Source organism: Haemaphysalis longicornis, unplaced genomic scaffold (assembly GCF_048455015.1).
Source record: "Haemaphysalis longicornis isolate Haplotype H1 unplaced genomic scaffold, Haemaphysalis longicornis Haplotype H1 scaffold_58, whole genome shotgun sequence".
In the NCBI taxonomy this organism is placed as follows: Eukaryota; Metazoa; Arthropoda; class Arachnida; order Ixodida; family Ixodidae; genus Haemaphysalis; species Haemaphysalis longicornis.
In genome coordinates, this window is record NW_027526401.1 from 1,102,502 (window position 1) to 1,126,527 (window position 24,026).

A 24,026-nucleotide genomic window follows, 5' to 3' on the forward strand; every position below is an offset into this window, starting at 1 on the left:
TACTGGTGAAGGGTGGGTGTGGGAGGGATTGTAAGATGGTTTTTCATGGACAAGTTTTTTTAGATATCTTTGAGAGGGGGAGGGGGGGACCTACTGCTTCTAGTTTAGCGCTGCAACTGCTAGCAGAACTGGTATTGGAAAAAGGTATATTTACGTACAGTACATGCTTCATCAAAATGAAACCTAGCCCCTGTGCTGGCCCAACAATGGAATGCGCCTGGTTCCCAGGCAGCAGAGAAGACACCAACAATGCTGCTTATTTTGTCCTTTTATTTCACACACCACATGATTGATGTCAAGCTCCCCTTGTTGGATGGAGAAACTCGCAATGGCTCTCGCGTTCGGTGCATCTTGTCAATGTGAAAATCAAATGAAGGTGTAAACAAAAATGGCCCTGATGACCTGATGAAAAACAAGCAACGCTAGAGTCGCAGATGCGGTTATGGCAATGTGGTGGCTCTCTTCCCTTTCTACTCATCGCCACCCTGCAAGAAAGGAGGAAGACAGGCACCATGAGTGCATGAACAAGGCACCCTAACACGCACCGGGATGCTCATTAAAGGCACAGAGTCACCGGCCAGCCTGCGGGTCCCCCAAAGAGTTCGCACTCTACAAAACCCCACAGTGATCTGCACTCGAGCTTCAAACGAGACTCACCAACGGATACACCTTCAACGCTCGCTCTACGTGCGAGCTTGGTGTATGGTGCATGCAACTTCGGCTCCGTGGCCACCTGACTGCTCACTGCACTGTATTTTGGCCCTGAACATTCCTTGCACAGGCATGCTATGCTGTAGGCTCCCTTCATTTCCCCAGAACACTCCTCGCAAAAAGTTGAGCATTCACACTGCACTTGTGCATTCGATGATTAGCCACCGAGGAAGCCGTTAGTCAAACACAACTGAAGTGTGAACAGAGAGCAAATTGTTCGCAGAAAGCTGCCGGTCACTCTGTGCCCCCTTGTACAGAACCACACAAACAGTGACACACACGCACACACACAGACTGGCCCACGTTACTTTTGCATACACACGCACACACAGCCAGCCACAGGAGAGGAAAACCGAGAGAAAGCAGTGTTAATCAAGGAATTCTTACATGCACCTTGCCGTCCAAGCTGCGGAGACTTGGCCCTTCAATAATAAAACTGTAAAGATTGAAGTTACGGCGAGTCAACCATGTAAGGCACAGGCACATTTCATTGCACTGGCAGTTGTTCGCTACTTTGCAATCATATTGCACCCGGCGACTGTGTCGCCGGAAAGAATTCAAGGGCTCCAAACAGTGAGCGTTCACTTCAAAAAGAGTGTTGTAGATTTCACAGTTCAGAGGCAACACTGCATGGCATCAAATAGATGATAGCACTGCAAAGTGGTACCAAAATGTGCACTTCGTCTTGGCACACGTGTAGGGGAAATATACTGGGAGCCCAAATGTTATGCAGACGCCAAAATACAAAGGCAGGCTCGGTGTTTACCAGAGCAAGAGATCATCACTTTTGGTTACCCCATGGCTCTCCATGGTGCACGCAGGAAGTCAGGAAGCACAGATGAGAACACAGGAACAGCATCACAAGAGGAACAAACAAGGGGGGGGGGGGGGGGGAAAGAAGGCTAAGATCAACAGAAGACATCACAGCAGAATCATGCTTACAGCTCACACATAGCGCCATGCACCTGTAGTAGCTAGTGCAACTGCTGGCCCCAGCAATAAGGAATCTGATGCTAACATACAGCCATGCAAAGTGAGAGTGAACAGAGCTTGCAAGAAAAGAAAAGCGTAGGGGCAGGCACATGTAAAGCAGTTTGTAATCCTGCACCTTTCCTAAACACGAAGAAAAATGTAATACCAGATGCACAAATCAATGTGCCAAGCTGTGCCTAACTATTTCTTTTTTGCTTTCAGGACCCTAAGTGCACAGGCAAAATCAAATGCTGTTGCTCCCTGCCACAAACATGCTTCAGTGCCAATTAAGTTTGGAACGTGCAAAATTTGCATTGCACTCAAACCATGGTGTCAGAACCCCGGTGATGATCTTGCACCAGTAAAAGAGCCCAGACAGCATACGCCACAGAGCATGCGAGTGTTCTTGCACTTACGAATGCTCTTCTTACTACCGTAAAACATCGTTATATCAAACAGAGATACACTAAATTTTTATTAAGATGTTCCAAAACTCCACATGCATTTTAAACTTCACATATCGAACCTCATTTTCTATAAAATGAATATACTGAACTCTTCAGGCTTTCCTGTATGGAACCCGTAAGCGAAAGACAGCAGTGGAACATCAGGCAGTTGCAGCTCAAGCAAAAATAACTTCACTAACTGCTCGAGTGCAGCCTTGTCCTGTTGTGTGAACCATCTTGCAGCAATGACCCCAAACGCAGGGATACTACTCACGTGCACAACAAAACTAGAAATACGGCGAATCGAAACTGCAGAGAAATGTCAACAGTTGCTGATGCCTTCAAAGCAAAACCTGCATAACCATCCTTCTGGCAGCAAAAATGGATGGTAGCCCACAGTTGCGACCTGTAATTTTAGGCATGTTCGAAATGGCAGGATGCCTGCAAAACTATATTCCTGTGTGTGGAATCGAAAGTTGTGGATGACCGACCCGTGATGTCGCAAAGTGGCTCGAAAATAAGACACCAAGCTTGCAAGCAAGAGTCACACGCTGTGCCTGATAGTCAACTGCAAACCGCACCCCAGGGATGAAGTACATGCTGCCAAGCGCTATGTCGAAGCTGCAGCCTTCGGACCACGAGTTTATCTGTGCATTTTAAGCACTGTACAACCAAAGCCTACCAAAAAGGCAGCCCACGAACATCCAAGTCAACCTTCTAGGATCGAACAAAATGCTACAAGGCGCTTGGGACAGTGCTACAAAGCTTTCAGCACCTGTGCAGAGTACGCCTCTGCTGAAGAAGCGCAGGACAAGTTCGAAGACCACCTTGACAAAATTTTGTATGGGATTGCAAGTTTTGTGGCTCCTGCAACTGGTGTAGCTTGTCTAACGACAACTTTGTCAAAAAAAAAAAAAAAAAAAAAGCCACACGACAGGGGCTGGCCAAGCTGAGTGCATTTGTGGGTGGGTTACAGAATGCCGTTTCTTCAAACGACGACAATGGCTGAACGGAAGCTTTCTCGCGATTGATTCTTTGGTTGTTGTCCGAGTTGTCCAAACCACTTTGCAATGCTTTTGTCGTGCGGAAAAAGAACGCGGTTTTCAGCTGGTGGACCACGTGGATTTCATGAAGCAGGCCATGGTCAAGCATGCGATCACCACTAAGAAGCAGTCTACACTGCTAAAGACTTTTGCACCAAAGTGAGTAAATTGTATTAACACCTGAAGTGCTAATAATAGTGCTCCAATAGGCCACTAGCTGCCAGCTGATTTTTGGCAGTGTACATTATTTTGGCTAGACCAAACTATTTCGTGATCACTGTTCCACATAACGAGGTTTCACTGACACTAGTATGTTCTACACCCCACCCAGGTCACCGAAGACGAGCACGGTCCTTACGACTAAATTCCATTACCTGTACAGACCCGCACAACATGCACATGCTCCCTACGACCACCACCCAAACCTTTTACAGCACGATTCACAACACATTGACATCACACAACAAGCACGCACGCACGCACACTTCACAAAACCACGCCTCCGTTTCCTCCAGTACGCTACAGTTCTAGCGTGGCCTCCGTGCCAATTTTAAACACTGCCTACTCCCCGTTTTCCAGCAAAATCTGATTATAATTCACCATGCCTAGAACCGCAACATTACTCATCAATACTTTCATTGTCAAGTTCCTTTCCCATTAACTGGGACTATGGGCAGTAAGTTTTCTGGGCAGTAAGGAAGCAGTAAGTTTTCTTTCCTGAGGGCTCTACAAATTCCAAGAAAACTGAGTAGACTTTGCATATTTTCCTTTTTCTGTCCTTGCAATACCTTCTACACTTTCAAAATGTAGCTCCTTCATTGAAGTAATTAGGTAAAATGTAGGCATACACACTTTCAATGATCTCAAATATTTGTAAGGTTATGTGCTACTGCATTCTGGTGCTCAATTACTTCAAACCAGCACAACTGAGCAGCTACTAATTGAGGTTATGCTCACAAACACCGCTGATGTACTCATTAAATGACAAAAGGCCTTCTTGACAGTTACTCTTTCCTGCCACCCACAAGGCTAGAACAGGAGACTCAAACACTACTGCAAAACTAGCATAGCTAGCACCTCTGTGCTGCAGACAAAATCTGCCCAACCTCAGCAGCAGTGCACTCAATCATGAGAAACACATCATGCCCCATTACAGCAGAAAGGGTTAGCCCGGCAATGCACTCACCCCAAAGCGGCCCCCGCCGCCACGGCCACCACTGCCCCGGCCCCGGCCGCCTCCGCCGCGGCCTCCGAATCGTCCGCCACCCCCTCGTCCTCCGCGGCCACCAAAGTCTCCTCGGCCCCCGCCAAACTTGCCGCCTCCTCGGCCCCCGCCCCCACCGCGGCCCCAGCTGCCGCCACTGCCGCCCCAGCCGCCCCCGCTGCCGCCGCTGCCCCAACTGCTGCTGTTGCCCCAGCCGCCGCCGCCGCCTCCGCCACGGCCACCGCGGCCGCCGCCGCCACGGCTAAAAGAGTTGTTGCCTCCCCGGCTGAAGGAATTGTTGCCGCCCCGGCCCCCTCGGGACTGGTTGCCACCCCGGAAGCCACCTGCAACAGAAAAGAGGAGCCACAGCCATCAGCACCACACCCTCAAGAGTGAAGGCCCGAGTCCACCTACAAAAGAATGCATCGCAAGAGCCAATTATCACCTACTAGTGCCTTGCTGCACATTCAGTGATGTGATTGGGTCGAATCATTTTGGAGCAGCTTTTGGAGCAGCCAAAATAAGGTTTTGGAGCAGCAAACTTGGCTTTCGGAGCGTCCAGAACGAGCACTAGGATTTCAAATATATTGCTAGAAGGGGAGCAAAACAACCGAGAGGAGCCCCAAAAGCAGCATCCTGGGCACACAGAAATGTTTAAACAAGCAAAATGTCTTCGGAGCAGACGAGTTTCTGCTACACAGATGTCTTTTAGCAGTGACTATGAAATGCCTCCAGACAAGCACTGAAAGAGTCCGTGCGAGTGTGTACATGCATTGACTGCATCAACCAACAACAGATCATGAAAGAACTTGAAGTTTTATTTTAAAAAATGACTATCGGGGTAGCATTCCAATCGGTAGACTACAGAACGTTTCATAAAACCATAATGAACGGAACACAGTAACACACGACATAATGTACTGAGTGCATTTTATGTAAAAGCTTCTAGCGCCCAGCCTAAATGTCTGTTTCTCTCCGGGTTCCCAAGACGAAGTCGCATGCTACATCTCCTCCCAGACTTCTAGACTCTCTTTCCAATTTGCAGGGGACTAGGTTTGCAACAACGGCAACTTTTTTTGAGCGGTAAGACTGTCTTCATGAAGCGCCCACCCAGCTTGTGAAAGAAGGTCACCCATGATGATCATTGACTAGGTGGACCAACGACTAACTTATTTGAAACGAAGACAAAAAAAATCAGAGAAAACGTCAACCACATTCTTCACAAAGAGAATCTTTGCAAAGAAAGTTTTATCATAAAATGCTTTCCTGAAGTGTTCCTCCTGAACAACATGTTGAGTCAAGCAAGATCACTTTCTCCGAAACTCAAAACTGTTCAATGAACAGGCTTGCAGCCGGCCCCACATCAAGCAACCTTGAACTTTCGTTTCTTTCCCCTTTCCTGATACCTACCCTTGCAATGCCCTCCCGCCGCACCTTCTGCCTCGGTCAGAAACTGACGCGTGACGCGCGCGACAGTGGGAGGAGCTTGCAGACTTGCCCCAATAGGGAGGCGCGCGCCTAAGTTTCGAAGCGCTCGAGAAGCCAGCTGGCTCAGACAGAGATGGTTAGGCTTACTACCCCGGCAGATATTGCATGGGCGCCTTCACTAGCGGCGTGGATGATGGTTTATAGTACTGTTTTCGCCCCCATTATAAGCTCCTTTACCACACAAACAACTTCGTGTGCGGCTTGATCAGCATTTTAGAGAGCTGTTAGACGCAGTCGCTCAAGATCCCCACAGCACTTCGCGGCTGAAGCCGCCACTGCCGGCCGCGCCACGCGCAGCGTGCGGGTGTTCCGCAGCAGCGGAGCACGCCTGTGGGGTGCGCAGCGCGTTTTCGCGAGCAGAAAACACTCCAAGATTCCCTCCTCTTCAATGCTCGTGGCATAAACAGCACGCCACATTGAGGAAGCCCAGCGTAACAAAGCTTAGACTCAAGATTGGCGCAAATTGCTTGAAATCAAAGTCCTTGTAGCAGGATTTACCTCTCGGCGCAGTTAGGCGCAATTGGCGCAGCTATCACATCACTGACATTACTACAAATGCTAGAGTATAACGACATTCAAGAGAACCTGAAAAACAGTGTTCCTCAGACTTTCTCTAGTGCAGCTTTAGCGAAACTGCAGTGCAGTTTTCTCTGAAAAGTTTATTTGGTGCAGCACGTAGCCTTTCTATCAAGGTGCAGTACTTCCCATCACTGCCAATACATTAGAATATTTGCAGATGCAGAAAGGTCTCAAATGTGAACATTACCTGTTGACATTTGAAAACTGTCTGAAATAGTTGGATGGTTTCACAATAAAGTTTAATAAATACACAGTTGAAGCAAACAGATCCGTATTTGCACGTAAATAACGCGACCTCGAATATAACGCAAGGTGGGCACTTTTGGTTTTAAAAAAAGAAAAAAGGATATATTACCCATATAACGCAAAGTAATGCAAGCGGAAACAGCAATCAAAAGGTGGTCACCCGCAGCAAATGTGTACCTTTTTGGTACCGCGTCCACCAATGTAACACCCAGCCAGAATGTCCAAAGATTATTCTCACCCGCATTTGCAATCTGACCTATGGGGTACAGTTAAAACTGGATGTAATGAATTTCTATGTGAATTCCTGGACTTAACTAAGTTTTTCAATTCCCCAATTCCACCCCCATCAAAGCAAACTGTATGCAACAAAGGCGTTGCAATGGTTAACCTTGAGGTGTTGGCGAGTGTTTTTTGCCATTTTTTAGAAGAATAGGCTAGAGAAGTGCAGTAATTTAGCGAATTTCACCCGCACCGCAAACTACTGTGCTGTTCCGCGAGTGAGAGCAGTGTCGGTTAGGGGCTAGGCCTGCCTGTCAGCGTGTAGTCGCGCGTCCCCGCTGCTACCTGTAGAGTCTGTTCTGCTGCCAGAAAACGAAAATTTGTCGTGTCAAGACAAACTCGAAATTTTAAAGCTGTATCCACCAGCGATAAAGAAGAACGTCGCCGCCTAGTAAAGTATCTAAGCTAGCAACCTCTGAAAAATTTGAGTGCATAAAACAGCCTCACTGTCACAAAAAGGTGCCCTTTCAGCATAAGTGTGGTCCTTGAAACATGTTAACGCTCCAAAAAGTGTCAAAAGGCAAAAAGGATACTTCAGTTACGTTTGCGCATACGGCGATAAGCGACCTTGCTCCTTTGGATGCTGTGCGACGATTAACTCTTTCGCTACCGCGCCTTCAAAATCGATCAATTTGATCGATACTTCAGGAGCGCCTTTTCATAGCGTTCCAGGCGTTTCTCAAACAAGTAAAGTTGTTCGGAGTTAGATCAGAAAATGGCCTTTCAAAAGCAGTTTTGTTTTCATTTTTGCCACGGAAACGTGATTTTTGACACGCTTTTGAATCACCTGGGTGTGGAAATGGGGCGTGGTCATTGCGCGTCACTGCTACCAACGAAGAATGCGTGCAACTCGTAATTACTCTGCACCAGTGCTTGTTTTTTGCTATCAGGGCATGAACGGGGAACTAGCTAACGATTGTGAATCGCCAGGTTCGCGCTCTGACAGTAATAATCCCAGAAATCAGCTGAAAATGTCAAGCAGTGCCTGGTTGCAAAGCTACTTTATGATTTTAGGCAGTTTTATTGCCTTTGCGCACGTTGTTCTAAGTTCTGTGGTAGTTCTACTTACCCCAGGACCACAGTTTCAGTTTTGTTCCTGCATCGCGAAATTCATATTTAGCGCTACTACGCATTTACCCAACTTCAAGGCTGCCTGCCATGGCGCCTGGAGCGTCCGCGACTGATCCTCGAACAGAGCACGCCGCTCCTGATTTCCTCCCACCCTAACCCGATTTCTGTGATAAGAACTTCAGATGCAAGTCCAGTTTCGTTTCCATGCGAGGGTATATCCGGGTGTCTAATGTTGCTGCTTAGTTGAAATGTCTATACGGACGGAGCCTCCGATAAGTTTTTGTACCGTTTTATTTGAAAAATGTTAGGTGGCGCTGCAAAAGAGAAGGCTCGTTGTGCTGATTTTTTTCATCGCGCAACTGCTACTTGGCCAAAGCTCATAGGGCACAATTCTAGCTCATCGTACCTCATTTTTGCGAGCAAGGCTACAATTGCGAGTAAGAAGATGATAATAAAGCTCAGCTTTATGTTGTGAGAGATAACTGACCGTGAACGACAACAAGCATCAGCCACGACGTTAATTTCAACTTCATGCATGTTTTTTCCGCATCGCGTGCTTGTCCCAAATATTGTGCTCGCTGTAAATGCAAAGTCAGCCGTTGACAAGATGTTTTTACGTTATGTGGGGGCAAATTGGTGCCTCTGATAATGTCAAACCGCCAGATTTATTCCAGGGAACCACCAGAAATTGCAGTTTGAATTGGAGGGTGGGCTTCACCGCATGACACAAGCACCGTGCGTGCTAACAATTTTTTTTATATCTGACAAACTGTTCCGGGCAAGTCGACATTTTTTCTAGGGCGTGTTTTTGAAATGTTTTCCTAGAAAATGTATATTCTAATTTTTTTGTACTAACGGTGGTTTGATATACACAACTCCTCTTTTATCGTTTTTTTCGACAACTTGACAAAAATTTTGATTTTGATATTTTTTTACAACTATGATATATAAACTTAAAAAAAAAACGGTGTTACTGAAAGGCCGTTAAATTATGTGCATTTTCTGTTCCTGCAATTAGTGCCTAACCAATTTTTTAGCAGGAAAAAAAAACGTTTTCTTGGACCCCTAAAATTGGTCAATTTTCTGGCGGTAGCGAAAGAGTTAAGCTGGTGGGAAAGCAGCAGGCGCAAATCATGCAGTGTTTCACTGTGAAATAAATTTTTGAATGGCGAGTTCACCATCACTGATGTCTAACAGTCTGGTTTCGTTTTTGCTTCCTTGTCAATTTGTCAATTTCACTATATCCAGGTTTAACTGTACTTGCGTTCCCTTATCTTAAAGATGTAGCCCTGAAACTCGACCAGGTTTTCTTTATACTCGGCCAGGACCTTCTGGGAGATCAACGTCCGTTGGCGAAGCGAGAATCCCACACAACACATGAGCTTTTGTACCGAAGAGCTGCTGGTCTTGAAGTTGTCCTAAAGTGCACCGGCGTCACGTGCAAGCTCTCTGGCTTTGAGTTGCACAAGCTCAGCATTTACAGGCAAAAACTGGCCGTGACATTCGTGAATACTGCCAGGTCATCCTCGAGTTTAGCGTAGCAGCCATTCATCAATCCACGGCATGCTTTACGAGTTGGTGCAGCTTGAAAGATGCGATCACGGCACTTCGAATGGTTGACTCGTTTAGTCAGATGCCAGGCCGCATTTGAATTGCCCTGTTCTTCGCGCAGCAGAATAGCCAGTTTCTGCAATGAGGTGGTGTACCGATTTCGCTTGTTCATTGCAGTGGCTCAGAAGGCAGAAGCAAGTACGAACAAAACAAAGGCCAATGAGGAGCCAACGCTGCACCGCGCGCGATAGCACTCGCCTTTGGGGCAGACCACCTGGTCATGTGACCACTACCGGCGTAGCCAATGGCGTTATTGGGAGTAGCCGGCGCCGAAGTTGCTGCTCTCGGCGGCAAAAATAGTAGGCAGCAGGTTCGTGGTTCACGTTCCAGGCATAATAGTACGAAGCGCGTGCCAGGCACGAAGGTATTTGAATAAAAAAAAAAAAAGGCCAGAAAAAAGCTCCCGCTTTTGTTGAGCTCCAATATAACTCAAAGCGCAGTTTGGCACTTTGTAGCACTTTTTTTTTGCTGTGAATACTTCTTTCAAGCATTCAGTGCTCTTCACTTATTTCAGATCTGCAGAATTCCTACTGCACGGTGCACTTACTGCTGTTCAAAATTGTATCGCAACAAACCGTTTTACAGGCACTCACCTTGTCCGCCAAACTTCTTGACAAGGCTGAAACGGATGCTGCTGCCATCTATGGTGTGGCACTCGGGGTTCTGCACTGCATTCAGCAGATCTTCAGAAGATTCAAAATGCAACCGCGCAAACCTGGAGCAAGTGGGAAGCAAAAAGGAAGCCCTGAGTGCCCAGAAGCACCCACCTGACCTGCAATTGTGCACACTAGGACAGCGCGCCCACGTTTCAGTCACCCGGCTGTGCCCAGAAACCATGCTGCACCACCCACCTGTGACTTACACAGCTCACCAATGGACAGCATCACCAATCATTTTCCAAAACTGTCTTGGGGTTATTCCAAAGTGACCAGACATGACAATGCTGCTACATTTTCTAAAGCGAAAGTTTTCTTCATGGGACTGATGGTGCCCCGTAAAAAAAAAAAAAACTAATGCATCGCCCTTATGGTTAGATCGACTGAAAATCCCTGGGACCTCTGGACACGCGGTGCGAGGATAAAACCATACTTCCATTGTGTCAAAAGGCTACTTGACAATCTTCAAAAAGGTCCCAGATAAGACAATACACGCATTGATCATGAAGTACAATAAAATACCTTTATCTCATTAACCATCTTTTGGAAAACAGGTTGTTCGGAGACGCGTTTACTTAGTGCGCGGAAAATCATCGCATGGGTTCGTTCCTGCCATTTGAAACTTTCAAGGTTCAACGACAGATTGGACGCACTTTTAGCCGAAGTAGGACACACTTTTAGCGAAGGTTTTGACACATTTTCGGATGTGAGAAAGCTTTCCCGCTACCCAACTTTCTTTAGGAAGGGATATAAAGTTTACTTGTACCTGGTATGCAAGTGCAGCTATTAAATTTACACTCTGAGTACAAACACTGCAACGCCTGTGACAATGCTGCTACTCAACAGGGCTAGGCTCAGTAACAGAGTCAAAGCGCACTCCTACCTATGGCCATCTGTACCTGTTCTGTGTCCCCTGCTCGACACACAGTGAGGAACTCATCCACAAAAGCATGATGAACACTAGAAACTGAGGGCTGCTCACCCATCGTTGAGCACGTAGACCTTGGCTCCAGGGAAGAGCTCCTTCAGGCGGCTGACAGTGCACTCGAAGGGCACTCGGAACACGTCGAGCAGGTTGTCCTGAGTCTCGGTGTCATGTGTTGTGCACTTCTCCACCCGTGAGACCTTGCCGTTCCCGACCTCCTTCTCCAGAAGCTTCAGGTTGGCCGCTGCAGTCTCTGCATCCACGTAGCGGGCAAAGGCCTTCCTGCACCCGGACACCCCAGGCACAGCCGACTCAGTACAAACAGCTTGCACCAGGGCAAAGTCCCCAAGAGAAAGATGCGCAGTAAAACCTCCACATAATGACCCCCGGTTCAACGAAGCTGCCAGCGTAACGAATTCTTTGATTTCTCAACAATTGCGCCAATAAAAATAATGCACGAATTTTTTTGCACCTTAAACAATGTTACACTGCCTTCTCACAATTTATTCCTTATACATCGCATGTACGCACCAGGAGCCTTTTGACAAGAAGTACCATATTTTCACACACAACGAACTCCTGCATGCAACTCGCATGCCAAACTAGCCTAAAGATTTGTTGACAAACATTGCTTTAAAACCTCTTGTAACAGTCTAAAAGCAAACTTCAGAACAACAGCAGATGATACAGTGTAGGTACTACATGAGAATAGAATGAACACAAGACTACTACTCACTCGCCCTTGACGACCAGGTTAATGATGTCGCCAGACAGTTCTGTGAGGTCACCCGACCGGGCTCCCCGAGCCATGGTGATGACGAGGCTACAGCTGTCTCTCTTCTCTGTTGAGAAGGAGAAAATGAATTACCTCAGGGCCTACAGAACAAATCGCCAGCCATGCATCACTTAGAAGAGACACTACAGTGAACTGAAAAACCCTGCCTGACAACTACTGGTAACATTTAGAACCAACGTGACGTAAATGACAAGGGAAAAGTCCACGATTCTAGCACATGACACCTCACTCCTGCAAGTAAGGCTACAATAGCAAGTCAGAAGATGATGATAAAGCGCAACTTTATGTTTTGAGATAACCGACAGTGAACCACAGGGTTCTATTTTCAACTTCATGCATGTTTTTCCGCATTGCGTGCTTGTCCCAAATACTGTACTTGTACCCGACAAACTGTTTCGCACAAGTCGACATTTTTTCCAGGGAGTGTTTTTGAAATGTTTCCCCACAAAATGTATATTCTAATTTTTTTCTATAGTTGGTTTGTTATACACAACTATCATTTTCTTCGACAACTTGACAAAAATTTAGGTTTTGATGTTTCTTTTCAACTATGATAAATGAAAAAATTTTAAAAACTGGTGTTATTGGAAAGCCCATTAAATTATTTGCGATTGGTGTTTCTGTAATTAGTGCCTTACCAATTTTTTTAGCATAAAAAATTTTTTCTTGGACCCTAAAAATTGGTTTAATTTTCCCACAGTCACGAAAGAGTTAGTAAGTTAATTCTCAAAATCGTGGGTAATGTGCAAGGGCCTGGTCTCAACAACTAGGAAAAACGGTTCCGGTACGGTACACGGTACCCGTTACCGGACCGTACCGGGAAGGCTCGTTTTAAGAGTTATAGCACACCGTAACTACCGTCCATGCTACCGTGACTGGGAGCGACTTGTGTTGTACGTCGTATGGCAATTTTTCGTGAGTTTGTGGCGTTTCCTGTGCTGAAGTATTATTTTTCAGGTCTCAAAAGCGCTAGAAACAGTATTAGAAAAAAAAAAAAGCATCCAACGCCCCTACGGAGATTCGAACTGCGACTGCGTGAACATGAAGCGGGCATTTTACCTCTACGACATTTCAATAGATGGCGCCAGCAGGTCAAGCTGGGCTCTTAGGACATACTTTTTTTTTTATTGGGCTCTCAGTACATACGGCTGGCTGTTTCTCGTTTTTAGTTGTATTTGAGAGTCCCTCGCCCTGACACTGCCTGTTCCTCACTCGTCGATTTGTAGATGGGCCCCATGTGGCTGTCAATACAAGTTATGTAGCAGTATCGCCTTTATTTAACCTAAAAGAAGCAATCGGACATGCGTCGCTCGACGACACAAGCCACGGCAGTTGGGCCGGGACTGTGTTTCGCTTGCTGCTTGAGCTGTCAGAATCACGCGGATTTAACTTGTTGCAACCTCATTTTTCTTAGCGATCTCATATTTACAATCCGTTCGACTAGGCGTGAGCCAATCGTACGTCTCCCAAACTCTTCCAAAGCAGCCGCCCGCTTTCGAACGACGGACCGTCTCGGTACCGTGCGGCCAAGTCGCTCCGGTATACGGTAAGGTTCTGCACATGCGCGGTGGCGTCCAGACGGTAGACGCTACCGTACCGGAACCGTTTTTCCGATCTGCTATAACTCTCTAATAGCACAACAGCAAGACCACCACGTGACAAAATTGCCACAATGGTATAATGGTGTCCCTTCAACTGGTTACTTATGACTGCTGTGAAATCAATTGGAGCTGTAGTTTTCTTTCGTGCAGTGGAATAGAGGGCAAAACTTGTCCCCGCAAAGTGTGCAGCGCTCTTTTTGCTCACTAAATGAATGCTTATTTTGCAGTATCGTCTACCTTAATCATGCTGTTTTGAAGGGTGTGTCTTGGCTAGTTATATCTGTCGAATTTCAACTTTCTAAAACTAATTGTAGATTCTCCAACAGTTCAATACAACAAGGTTTGACTGTATAAAATGAGATATAACATTACAAAGGAAACTTTACAGTACACCCGCAAGTGCCAATTTGATGCCATACAGCCCCCTCGTTTTTTTTGTGTGTTGTTTTTTGCGAACTGCACAAGCCGCTAAATATAGCCAAGAGGGCCAGTGTTTCTAGGCATTGAACAGAAATCTGAATCCAAACACACAACCCTTAATACTAAAATCTGTTTTTAAACATACAAACAAACAAGAAAAGTTTTAGTCCCAAACCTACAAAAAGCTTTCCATTTACCCATGAAACCAAAACAGGTTGTTATTGGAAATCCAAACACAAAACCCTTAATACTAAATCTGTGTTTTTACAAACAAACAAGAAAAGTTTCAGTCCCAAACCTACAAAAAGCTTTCCATTTACCCATGAAACCAAAACAGGTTGTTGCTGGCATAGCAGATACAACCCAAACATTTCAATACACTTAGTACCAAGAAGAAGCAAGGAAACCACTCCAATTTGGCTTTTGTTTCAGTATAAAGGCACTGCAAACTTCAGTGCAATAACTAAAAAATAACCAGTTTAAAACACCCACCTTGGCTGTCGATGCAAGACTCTGGAACATAGTCTGCAAAAAAAAAAAAGAGGACAACTTGAGCGACTACAGAGATTCAGTTGACATGTGCAGTTTACTAAGAGGTGAGGCTAAATTTAGGCTGTATTACCACACACTGGCATACCACAATATTTTGTTGAAGCAGGCAATGTATTTAGCTACCCGCCGTGGTGGCTCAATGGCTAAGGCGTTGAGCTGCTGAGCATGAGGTCGCGGGTTCGATTCCCGGCCGCGGCGGCCGCTTTTCTGACGGAGGCGAAAAGCAAAAACGCTTGTGTACGAGATTTCAGGGCACGTGAAAGATGCACAGGTGACCAAAATTAATCCGGAGCCCTCCCCTACGGCGCACCTCATCGCCTGCGTTGCGTCGGCACGTTATACCCTACAATCAATCATCAATCAATTAATCATCAATGTATTTAGCTGCAGTGAATCATGACAACTTCGTTGCAAATACTCTTGGTAAAGGTGTGAGAATATTCAATTCACAAATACAGTAAAACCTCGTCATAACGAAACGGTATACAACAAACTAATGGATATAACGAAGCAATCGTTAGTCCCCTAGAAATTCCCATAGATGCCCATGTATTTAAAACCTCGTTTTAACGAAGCTAAAATGTCCTTGCAATGGGTATAACGAACCATTTCTTCCCCAAAACAAGCACTTACTGACCGCTTTGCGACCGACAGGTCAATGTATAATCTTATAGCGTGCGACAGTTAACGTCTCATTACGGACGAGGTAATTGAAAACTCCCGCTCGCAGGGCCGCCGCCAACTCCCGCGCGCTAAAATGGCAACAAGCCGCTTGGCAACACGCGCGAACGGGCGCGTCTGCCGGCCTCCCCCTCCGTGTGGAACTCATGGACCCGCCCGCTCTTCCGCATCCGGGCATGTTTTGGGCGCTGCGCCGACCGCGGCTTTTGGCGTTGCCTGCGATCATTCGAGTGTCAGCTTTTCAATCTGATCGGCCGTGCGAGCAGAAAGAAGATGGAGGACGGCAACGGCAAATGGAAGCGCAAAACAATATCAATCGAGCAGAAGGCGGCCATGCTTAAAGCCGTCGAGTCGGGCGCGAAGAAAAAAAAAGTGGCCGAAGATTTCGGCATAGCGGTGAGCACGCTGTCCACGATTTTAAGCAGCAAGGAAGTTGTCGCTGGTGCTGTCGCATGTGGCGTCAAAGGCGACATGAAGAAGCTCCGAGCCCCAGCCTTCGAAGTGGTAGAGAAGGCCGTGTTTAAATGGTTTTTTGCACTTTTGCAGAGGAAGGGGAGAGACTTTGCATGCATCATGGGACACGACGATTTTGTCGCAAGTGCCGGCTGGCTGCAGCGTTTCAAGGAGCGCCACGACATCGTCGGCAGGGCCGTCAGCGGTGAAGCTCAATGTCGACCGTGAAGCTGCTGTGGCGTGGGTGGAGAAAAACGTTGGACAGCTACTGGAAAAGTACAGCCCGAAAGATGTATTCAACGCAGATGAGACCGCCCTTTTTTATCAAATGCTGCCGCAAAAAACCTTGGCTCTAAAGGGTGAACGCTGCCAGGGGGGTAAGCAGAGCACGGTCCGCGTGACCGTGTTGCTCTGCGCAAACATGGACGGCTCGGAAAAGTTGCCAGCCCTCGTGATCGGCAAAAGTGCGTCGCCAAGATGCTTCAAAGGGAAAAGGAAGCTGCAAGTTAGTTATGTTTCCAACCGGAAAGCATGGATGACTAGGGACATTTTCGCACAGTGGCTGCGGGAATGGGACGAGCGGCTCGGCAAGCAGAACCGGAAGGTATGCCTCGTCCTGGACAACTGCGCGGCCCACCACACTGCCACTGCGCTCCGGAACATCGAGTTATGTTTCCTACCCCCAAACTGCACGTGTTGTGCAACCCCTGGACCAAGGGGTTACAGTGAGCTTCAAGTCGGGCTACCGCAAGCGTGTGATTGACAGAATTCTCGTGAACATGCGCATAGAGCGCGGGACGACGATCGACCTGTACATGGCGATCAATATGCTGCAGGGTGCCTGGATGGATGTTTCGGCAAGCACGATAGCCAATTGCTTCCGGCACGCCTCATTTGGCGTAAGCAGTGGTGACAGCGACGATCTAGATGCTGCCGTCAGTGAGGGTCACTTGTCACTAGTGCTGAAAAACGACAAGCATTTCAAAAGCCTTAGTTTGACATTTAAGGGGGGACGCGGCCTTTGAAAACCAAAAAATCGCGAAAGAAGCGATTTTTGGAAAACCATGTATTTAGGTTGTATATGTCATAAACTAGCTTTGCTGAAATTATCAGCTCCTAATGCATCGTAAAAATGTCAAAAAACGAATATATAACCAGCCGCGGCATCTCCCGAGGAGCGAGCAAACGCGAAACAGACCCAAATTTCGCGCGAACGCAGCGGCCATACCGCTTTCCGTAGAGCCGCCCTTTTTATCGTTTTGTTTGTGGATTCTTGCGCTTTTTTTTTCCGCCATTACTGCTGGCGGCTGAAGCGTGGCCGAGGAGGGATATGCTTGTGATTGGGGGACTTCCAGTGCTTTCGAGTTTCCCGCGTCCCATGTGCGAGGCTGCGATTGGACCGTGCGCGCGCTGCTCGTGCTTGTCCACTCATTCTTAGTTTTTTGCCGTGCTTACAATCGCTGACCTACTTCAATAGTTCGGAGTAGCCTGCCAAATCGTGTACGTGATCGGACACAATGCGCAGAGTGAAGTTCAGGACGCTACACGCGTTCGGTGCGCGGAAGCGTTCCATGAAGTTCGTTCGCATGGCCAAGAAGAAGGTGGCACAGAGCATCGCTAGTGAGGGTGTCCGCGCTTCCAACGACGTATCTCCTGCCCTGCTGTGCAAGACTTCGATGCTGCGAGTGTGTCCGGCGTCTCGAGCGCATCGACCTCGGCGACCGCGGCCTCCGTCTCCGGTCTCACACCAACCTCGACAAGCGGGGACGTGTCGCATACAGTTCACTTGGAGACACATTTCCTGACACGCGAGGAGGTCGAGGCAGCGAACAGACAACATGCTGCTGTTCAAAACGAACTTGGTGCTATGCCGGCGACCCAGAGGAAGTTCCAAGCCACGGAGCCCTACCCTGTGCCTGCCATCGTTACAGGTGAAGGTGGGAAGTTTCGCTTAGCGCAAATGCAAATTGTCCTGTGGTCCCTGATGCACATGGAGCAGCATGTTTCATTGATTGCTGTCGAGACAGCACTGCATGAAGCCATGCTGAGGTACAATGCGGGCTGCTACAGAGCTACTCGAGAAATATCCGCGTCTGTGGGGCTCATCACACCAGGCCATCTAGCCCTCCAGCGAGCTGCTGAAAAGGACGCCCTGCGCATGAACAAGGCCAGCAAAAGAAAGCAGGAGAAGATGGAAAAGCAACAGAGGAGGAAGACAGTGCGCCAAGACCCCTCTAGCTATGATGCGGGGTCCTTTTGGAAGTGAAAATGTGTACACAAACTTTGAAGGCAGTTTTCTCAAAATGAACTTTTGCCCTTTTGTGACTGCTTATCCCAGTGATATCTCAAGAAGTGCTTGTCAGATTTGCATGTTGTTTTCTTTATTCTGTTCCTTAATAAATTTCCGAGGGCAAGACAAGCCCGTTTTCTGCAAATTTTTGGCTCTTGATTTTGTAAAAAATCAAAACAAAATCATGTTTGATCAGCAACACTAAATTTAGTGTTGTGCTAAAATTTTTCTGGTGAAAAATTTATAAAAAGGGCTCTGTCTTGCCCTGAAGTACATATTCAGGAATAATCAATGAATTTCATAGTCTCAGCACGCTTGGCTAATTCTCCAGGACTGGGATAAGAAGCCCATACAAACCACCGTGGTATACCCTCATAACTTGAGAACTAACCTCCGAAGCTCGATGAAACTTTGCATTTTTTCTAATGTTGATGCTATAACAATACGCTGAAAATGTTATTCAGATATCTCAAGAAACAAAAAACTTAGCCTTCAAGGGTAGCCTCCCCCCTTAACTCTTTCGCTACCGTGCCTATCAAAATCGATCAATTTGATCGATACTTTTGGGAGCGCCTTTTCATAGCGTTCCAGGCGTTTCTCGAACAAGTAAAGCTGTTCGGAGTTAGATCAGAAAATGGCCTTTCAAAATCAGTTTTGTTTTCATTTTTGCGACGGAAACGTGATTTTTGACACGCTTTTGAATCACCTGGTTGAGGAAAAGGGGCGTGGTCATCGCGCTTCAAGGCTACCAACGAAGAATGCGTGCAACTCGTAATTACTCTGCACCAGCGCTTGTTTTTTGCTATCAGGGCGTGAATGGGGAACTAGCAAACGATTTTCAATCGTCAGGTTCACGCTCTGACAGTAATAATCCCAGAAATCGGCTGAAAATGTCAAGCAGTGCCTGGTTGCAAAGCTACTTTATGATTTTAGGCAGTTTTATTGCCTTTGCGCAAGTTGTCCTAAGTACTCTGGTAGTTCTACTTACCCCAGGACCATTCCCAAACAGTTTACAACAGTTTCGGTTTCGTTTCTGCATCGCGAAATTCATATTTAGCGCAACTACGCAGTTACCCAACTTCAAGGCTAACTGCCATGGCGCCTGAAGCGTCCGCGACTGATCCTCGAACAAAGCACGCCGCTCCTCATTTCCCCCCACCCTAACCCGATTTCTGCGATAAGAACTTCAGATGCAAGTCAAAAGGTCACACCCAGTCGCCAGATATCTGTTCCGCCGAGGACAGCGCTTCAAACCGGCCTTACACTGCCAGCTGTTCGCCTTCCAGTTTCGTTTTCATGCGAGGGTATATCCGGGTGTCTAATGTTGCTGCTTAGTTGAACTGTCTATTCGGACGGAGTCTCTGATAAGTTTTTGTACTGTTTCATTTGAAAAATGTTAGGTGGCGCTGCAATAGAGGAGGCTCGTTGTGCTGATCTTTTTTAGCGCGACTGCTACTCGGCCAAAGATCGCAGGGGACGATTCTAGCTCATCGTACCTCATTTTTGCGAGCAAGGCTACAATTGCGAGTAAGAAGATGATAATAAAGCTCAGCTTTATGTTTTGAGAGATAACTGACCGTGAACGACAACAAACATCAGCCACGGCGTTCCGTTTTCAACTTCATGCATGTTTTTTTCTGCATCGCGTGCTTGTCCCAAATATTGTGCTCGCTGTAAATGCAAAGTCAGCCATTGACAAGATGTTTTTACGTTATGTGGGGGCAAATTGGTGCCTCTGATAACGTCAAACCGCCAGATTTATTCCAAGGAACCACCCAAAATTGCACAGTTTGAATTAGAGGTTGGGCTTCACCGCATGACACGAGCACCGTGCGTGCTAACATTTTTTTTTATATCTGAAAAACTGTTCCGCGCAAGTCGACATTTTTTTTAGGGTGTGTTTTGGAAATGTTTCCCTGCAAAATGTATATTCTACTTTTTTTCTACTACCGGTGGTTTGATATACACAACTCCTTTTTTATCATTTTTTTCGACAACTTGACAAAACTTTTGATTGATATTTTTTTCACAACTATGATATATGAAAACCTTTAAAAAACTGGTGTTATTGGAAAGGTCGTTAAATAATCTGCATTTTGTGCTCCTGCAATTAGTGCCTAAATAATTTTTTAGCAGAAAAAAAATGTTTTCTTGGACCCCCCAAAATTGGTCAATTTTCTGCGGTAGCGAAAGAGTTAAGACTTCAATCAAAGGAACCCTACTCTGAAAGAACCTGATTGGAGCTGTTACGGCTGACTGACTGGGCAAGTATTGCATGACCGCTTCCACTAGTGGCGCATGCGACTTTTGCTGGTTTTTGTCCACATCAGCATCTTTTTTCAAACATGCGTAAATGTTTCTCAACCAACAATTTTATCCTGGCAAGCAGTGATGTGCCGTTACTGCAACTACCTGCACCAGTTACAGACTGCAGCTGGTACTACATCGTTGTAGCGTCACCCTGCGTGGGTGGTTCTCAGTGGCTCTGCACGTGTGGTGGACGCTTCCTGCCATTATCACTTTCTCTACTGCTTTCATTTTCATTGTGCAGAGACATGCTGAAGGTAGGGGAGGTGTTACCTTATATATATTTTTTTCTGTTCCAAAAAAGAGCACATCTGGCACAAGTTTGGTTCTTGTAACGCAGTAAGGTGCAGGAGAGGTTGGGAAAGAGTACAAGGCACATTTCTGCAGACGGGCCTGAAAGTCTCCCAAGTATGTGCGACTACGCCGATGCTGCTGCAATGACCGACCAAAATACATTGGCCAAAATATTACTTAGCCACATTTAGTAGGCTACATTTAACTGGCCAAGTGAGCTTCCAGAATCTGCCACCACCACTTGGTTAGATAAAAAACAAACCCAGGAAAAAAAAATTCATTTGAGTGATCAGGAGGTTTAACGCATAGCCGCTACATAGACAATTAGGTTTGACAAAGTGGAGGGCTCCGGATTAATTTTTATCACCGGGGGGATCTTTAACAAGCCCCGAAATTAACACGCGGGCGTTGCTGCTTTTCGCCTCCATCAGTGAAACGAAACAAAAGCCCACCTTCTAGCTTCAGTTTCTTGGCGTCGCTGCCTCCAGCACTGTGCCCGTCATCAGCCGCCTTCCGTTTGCCGCTTTTCGTTGCACCGTCAGCCTTTTTGTCTGCACGGCCGCCGATGAAAAGAGGGGGAGAATTATTCCCAATTCGCACAATACAAACATACCACAAACTGCCTACAGGGGCTGAACTCCATTAATGATAACTTAGGGCAAAGCCCAAATAAACTGCAAGTGAACATGTAAATGCTTAGTAACTCTGTAGAATTTTTTGTGGCATAGATCTGATGGAGGACACGAATTCATACTCAATATTGCATTTACAGGACGTCAACAGTGAAGTTACTGTTTCACACAGACAGGACTCAGTACTCAAAAAACCAATTACAAACCAATTTTACATGAACTAAGATGTGCTGTTTACAAGCAACTCTGCAAGGTTCTCGCAAAGCTCCATTAGATTGGTTCCACAATGCATGACACCTCAAACCAGAGCAGCAACGGTTGAGGACAGTACCGCCATTTGTCTTCAGTGCCTTTAATGGGTTTTTAAAAAATGAGGAGCTGCCACCAGCACTGTGCCCGTCTTCAGCCACCTTCCGTTTGCTGCTTTTCGTTAACGCGAGTTAATGCAACGAAATTGCAAACATTAACTCACCTTTTCCGGCAGCTTTCTTGACTGGCTTTTTTGGACTATCACCTGCACACAACATGCACACTACTCAGCACAGAAGGCAAGACTTAAGTGTTGCAAGTATGTAAATACCACCACCAGTCAGAATTCAAATCCATAGAAATGGACAAATAATCCAAGCACTCTTCCACAGAGGAGTTAAGTATTTGCTTGGGTCAGCTACTTTTTTAATCTGTGTGTAGCTCTACAAAGAATGGCCCCTAAGAGTTTCGCTTTTTTCTAGAACTGTATTTAGGGTCACATTCTGCCTGTTGCTTCTCAAGAGGCAAGGATTGTTTTGCTGCACTTGTGCATAGCAAAATTCAGAAGCTGCACAATGTCACACAGAATAAGCAATGACTTCCAATAAGAGGGTGTATGTTTGAAAAATAGGGCAAAGAATATCCTGACACAGGCTCCTTAGCGAGCGTGAAATACGTCCCCATTAATGTATGCGCGATAGCTCCAGGGTCCTGAGCAGAATAACTGCTTTTGTTTCTTTTTCCTAAAAGGACGAAGCGTAATTAACTGCACAATGGCGCAGAAAACGCACGGGTATGCACGAGTCTAGTCAACATGGAGTTAACTTTTGTCTTAAATAACCAGCCCGCCACCAACAAAGTACTCTGACGTTCCCAGGACAGCAGAGACGACTGCACTTATCAGTGAGAGAAGTGCGAACTGTCGAAACAATGCGATTATTACGTTTCACGCTCAAGCGAAGACCACAAGGGCGATGTTTCATGGAAGGGAACCAGCACGTTATCCAGCAACATCCACTGAACATTGTGTTCCTAGATGAAATCCAAAAGCAAAGGTAGCAATATGCCATTGCTTACTGCCGACAAGTACGCATAGTAGTCTTTTCATCATTTTCAGAACGCATCTTGCATCATGCACAATGTGAACAAGCAGCAGACGCAAGAGCACATCTACACTAACAGCGGTTTGTCCCTCTGCCGCCAGGGCCGGATGTTCACCTCGGGGCGAATATACCCAAATTTCAAAAATAGGCCAACACCTACCATCTGCCTCCTCGTCTTCCTCTTCTTCTTCCTCCTCCTCTTCCTCTTCTTCCTCCTCCTCATCCCCCTCTTCGGCATCGACCTCCTCAACCTCGTCTTCTTCGTCCTCCTCTTCCTGGGCTTCAGCAGCCTTGACCTGGAGGCCGTTCTTGGCTTTAGACTTTGCAGGAGCTGCTGCCTCTTCCTCCTCCTCCTCCTCTTCTTCCTCTTCCTCTTCATTTGCAGCAGCATCAGCATCAGCATCCGCGGCAGCCGCCTCCTCCTCCTCTTCCTCGTTCCCAGCCTCATCCATCCCTGCAAAGGCAGACAACCCCCCCAGGGTGATGCGCTCATTCAATGTGCCAAACCTGTCACCACACAGATGTGAATCACAGCCATGCAAACGAATAAGGGAGAAAAAGGAGCAGGTGCTGAGAGTATACCAAGCGCATACACATCTTCAAACTATAACTGGTTGATTATCGCTCCAAATGCAGCCCACACTGAAATTAGTTGGGCAGATGGCTAGACACAGCAACACTAATGGAAGCGAGCACCAACTGTAGTAGAGCCCCCAGTGTCAAATACCGGTAACAGCATCCAGACAGCTGAAAAATGATTAGCTATGTGATGGCTGTCACTGCAACTAAATATGCACAAAGAATTAAGAGCAGTTTCTCAGGGCACAAATGTTCAGTCTATTGAACGCTTACACTTTCAAATGCTGGATAGAGTCAGAGTGTCAGTTGACTTGAGTGAAAACAGCTATAGTCGGGTACATTAAAATCCATACCCTGCATATTTCCTAATACATATTTCGTAATCCATACCCTGCATATTTCCTAAATACATCACACTAGGTCCAAGCCATCACGTACCCAGCCCCAGCCCCCCATCAACTAAACCATTCCAGCTGACTACCACAACAAATGGTGATGGAGCAGCTAGTGTCACTACAGAGCGTCGGCACTCTTTTCTCCCATTCAGGGGCGAGACACCTGAATCAGATTTGGGAGCAGTTTTTGGAGCAGCGAAATCTCGATTTTGGAGCAGAAGAACCTTGATTTGGAGCAGAATGATGACATTTATTATGTCACCTTAGGAGCCTAAAAATCAAATTTTTGGCAACTCGGGGGAAGGGGGGGGGGGGGGGGGGGGATTGCACTTTTTAATGGGTTTTGAACGTACATAACACTGAAACAGCCTTTCAATAAAGTTTTTTTTTCTACTAAGGAGCGAACTGCACTACCTTTTTACAAGCCATTTATAAATTCTTAG

The 24,026-nt window shown here is 46.6% G+C and overlaps 1 protein-coding gene across 2 annotated transcripts in view; it reads right to left on the reverse strand.

The window, feature by feature from the left end:
* Positions 1 to 250: 250 nt before the first annotated feature.
* Positions 251 to 24,026, reverse strand: part of LOC144140990 (uncharacterized) — a 29,364-nt gene continuing 5,588 nt past the window's right edge. Inside the window, exons 3-12 of one of the 2 annotated variants that reach the window (XM_077672477.1) lie at positions 22,770 to 23,063; positions 21,730 to 21,771; positions 21,078 to 21,176; positions 14,541 to 14,573; positions 11,968 to 12,073; positions 11,289 to 11,513; positions 10,244 to 10,365; positions 4,359 to 4,720; positions 1,099 to 1,147; positions 251 to 485 (exon numbers count right to left, since the gene is read on the reverse strand). In XM_077672477.1, the coding sequence (XP_077528603.1) occupies positions 1,136 to 1,147; positions 4,359 to 4,720; positions 10,244 to 10,365; positions 11,289 to 11,513; positions 11,968 to 12,073; positions 14,541 to 14,573; positions 21,078 to 21,176; positions 21,730 to 21,771; positions 22,770 to 23,063 (1,295 nt within the window). In that variant the 3' untranslated portion in view covers positions 251 to 485; positions 1,099 to 1,135. The remainder of the gene's footprint in view (positions 486 to 1,098; positions 1,148 to 4,358; positions 4,721 to 10,243; positions 10,366 to 11,288; positions 11,514 to 11,967; positions 12,074 to 14,540; positions 14,574 to 21,077; positions 21,177 to 21,729; positions 21,772 to 22,769; positions 23,064 to 24,026) is intronic. The other variant, XM_077672476.1, reaches the window with a different exon arrangement.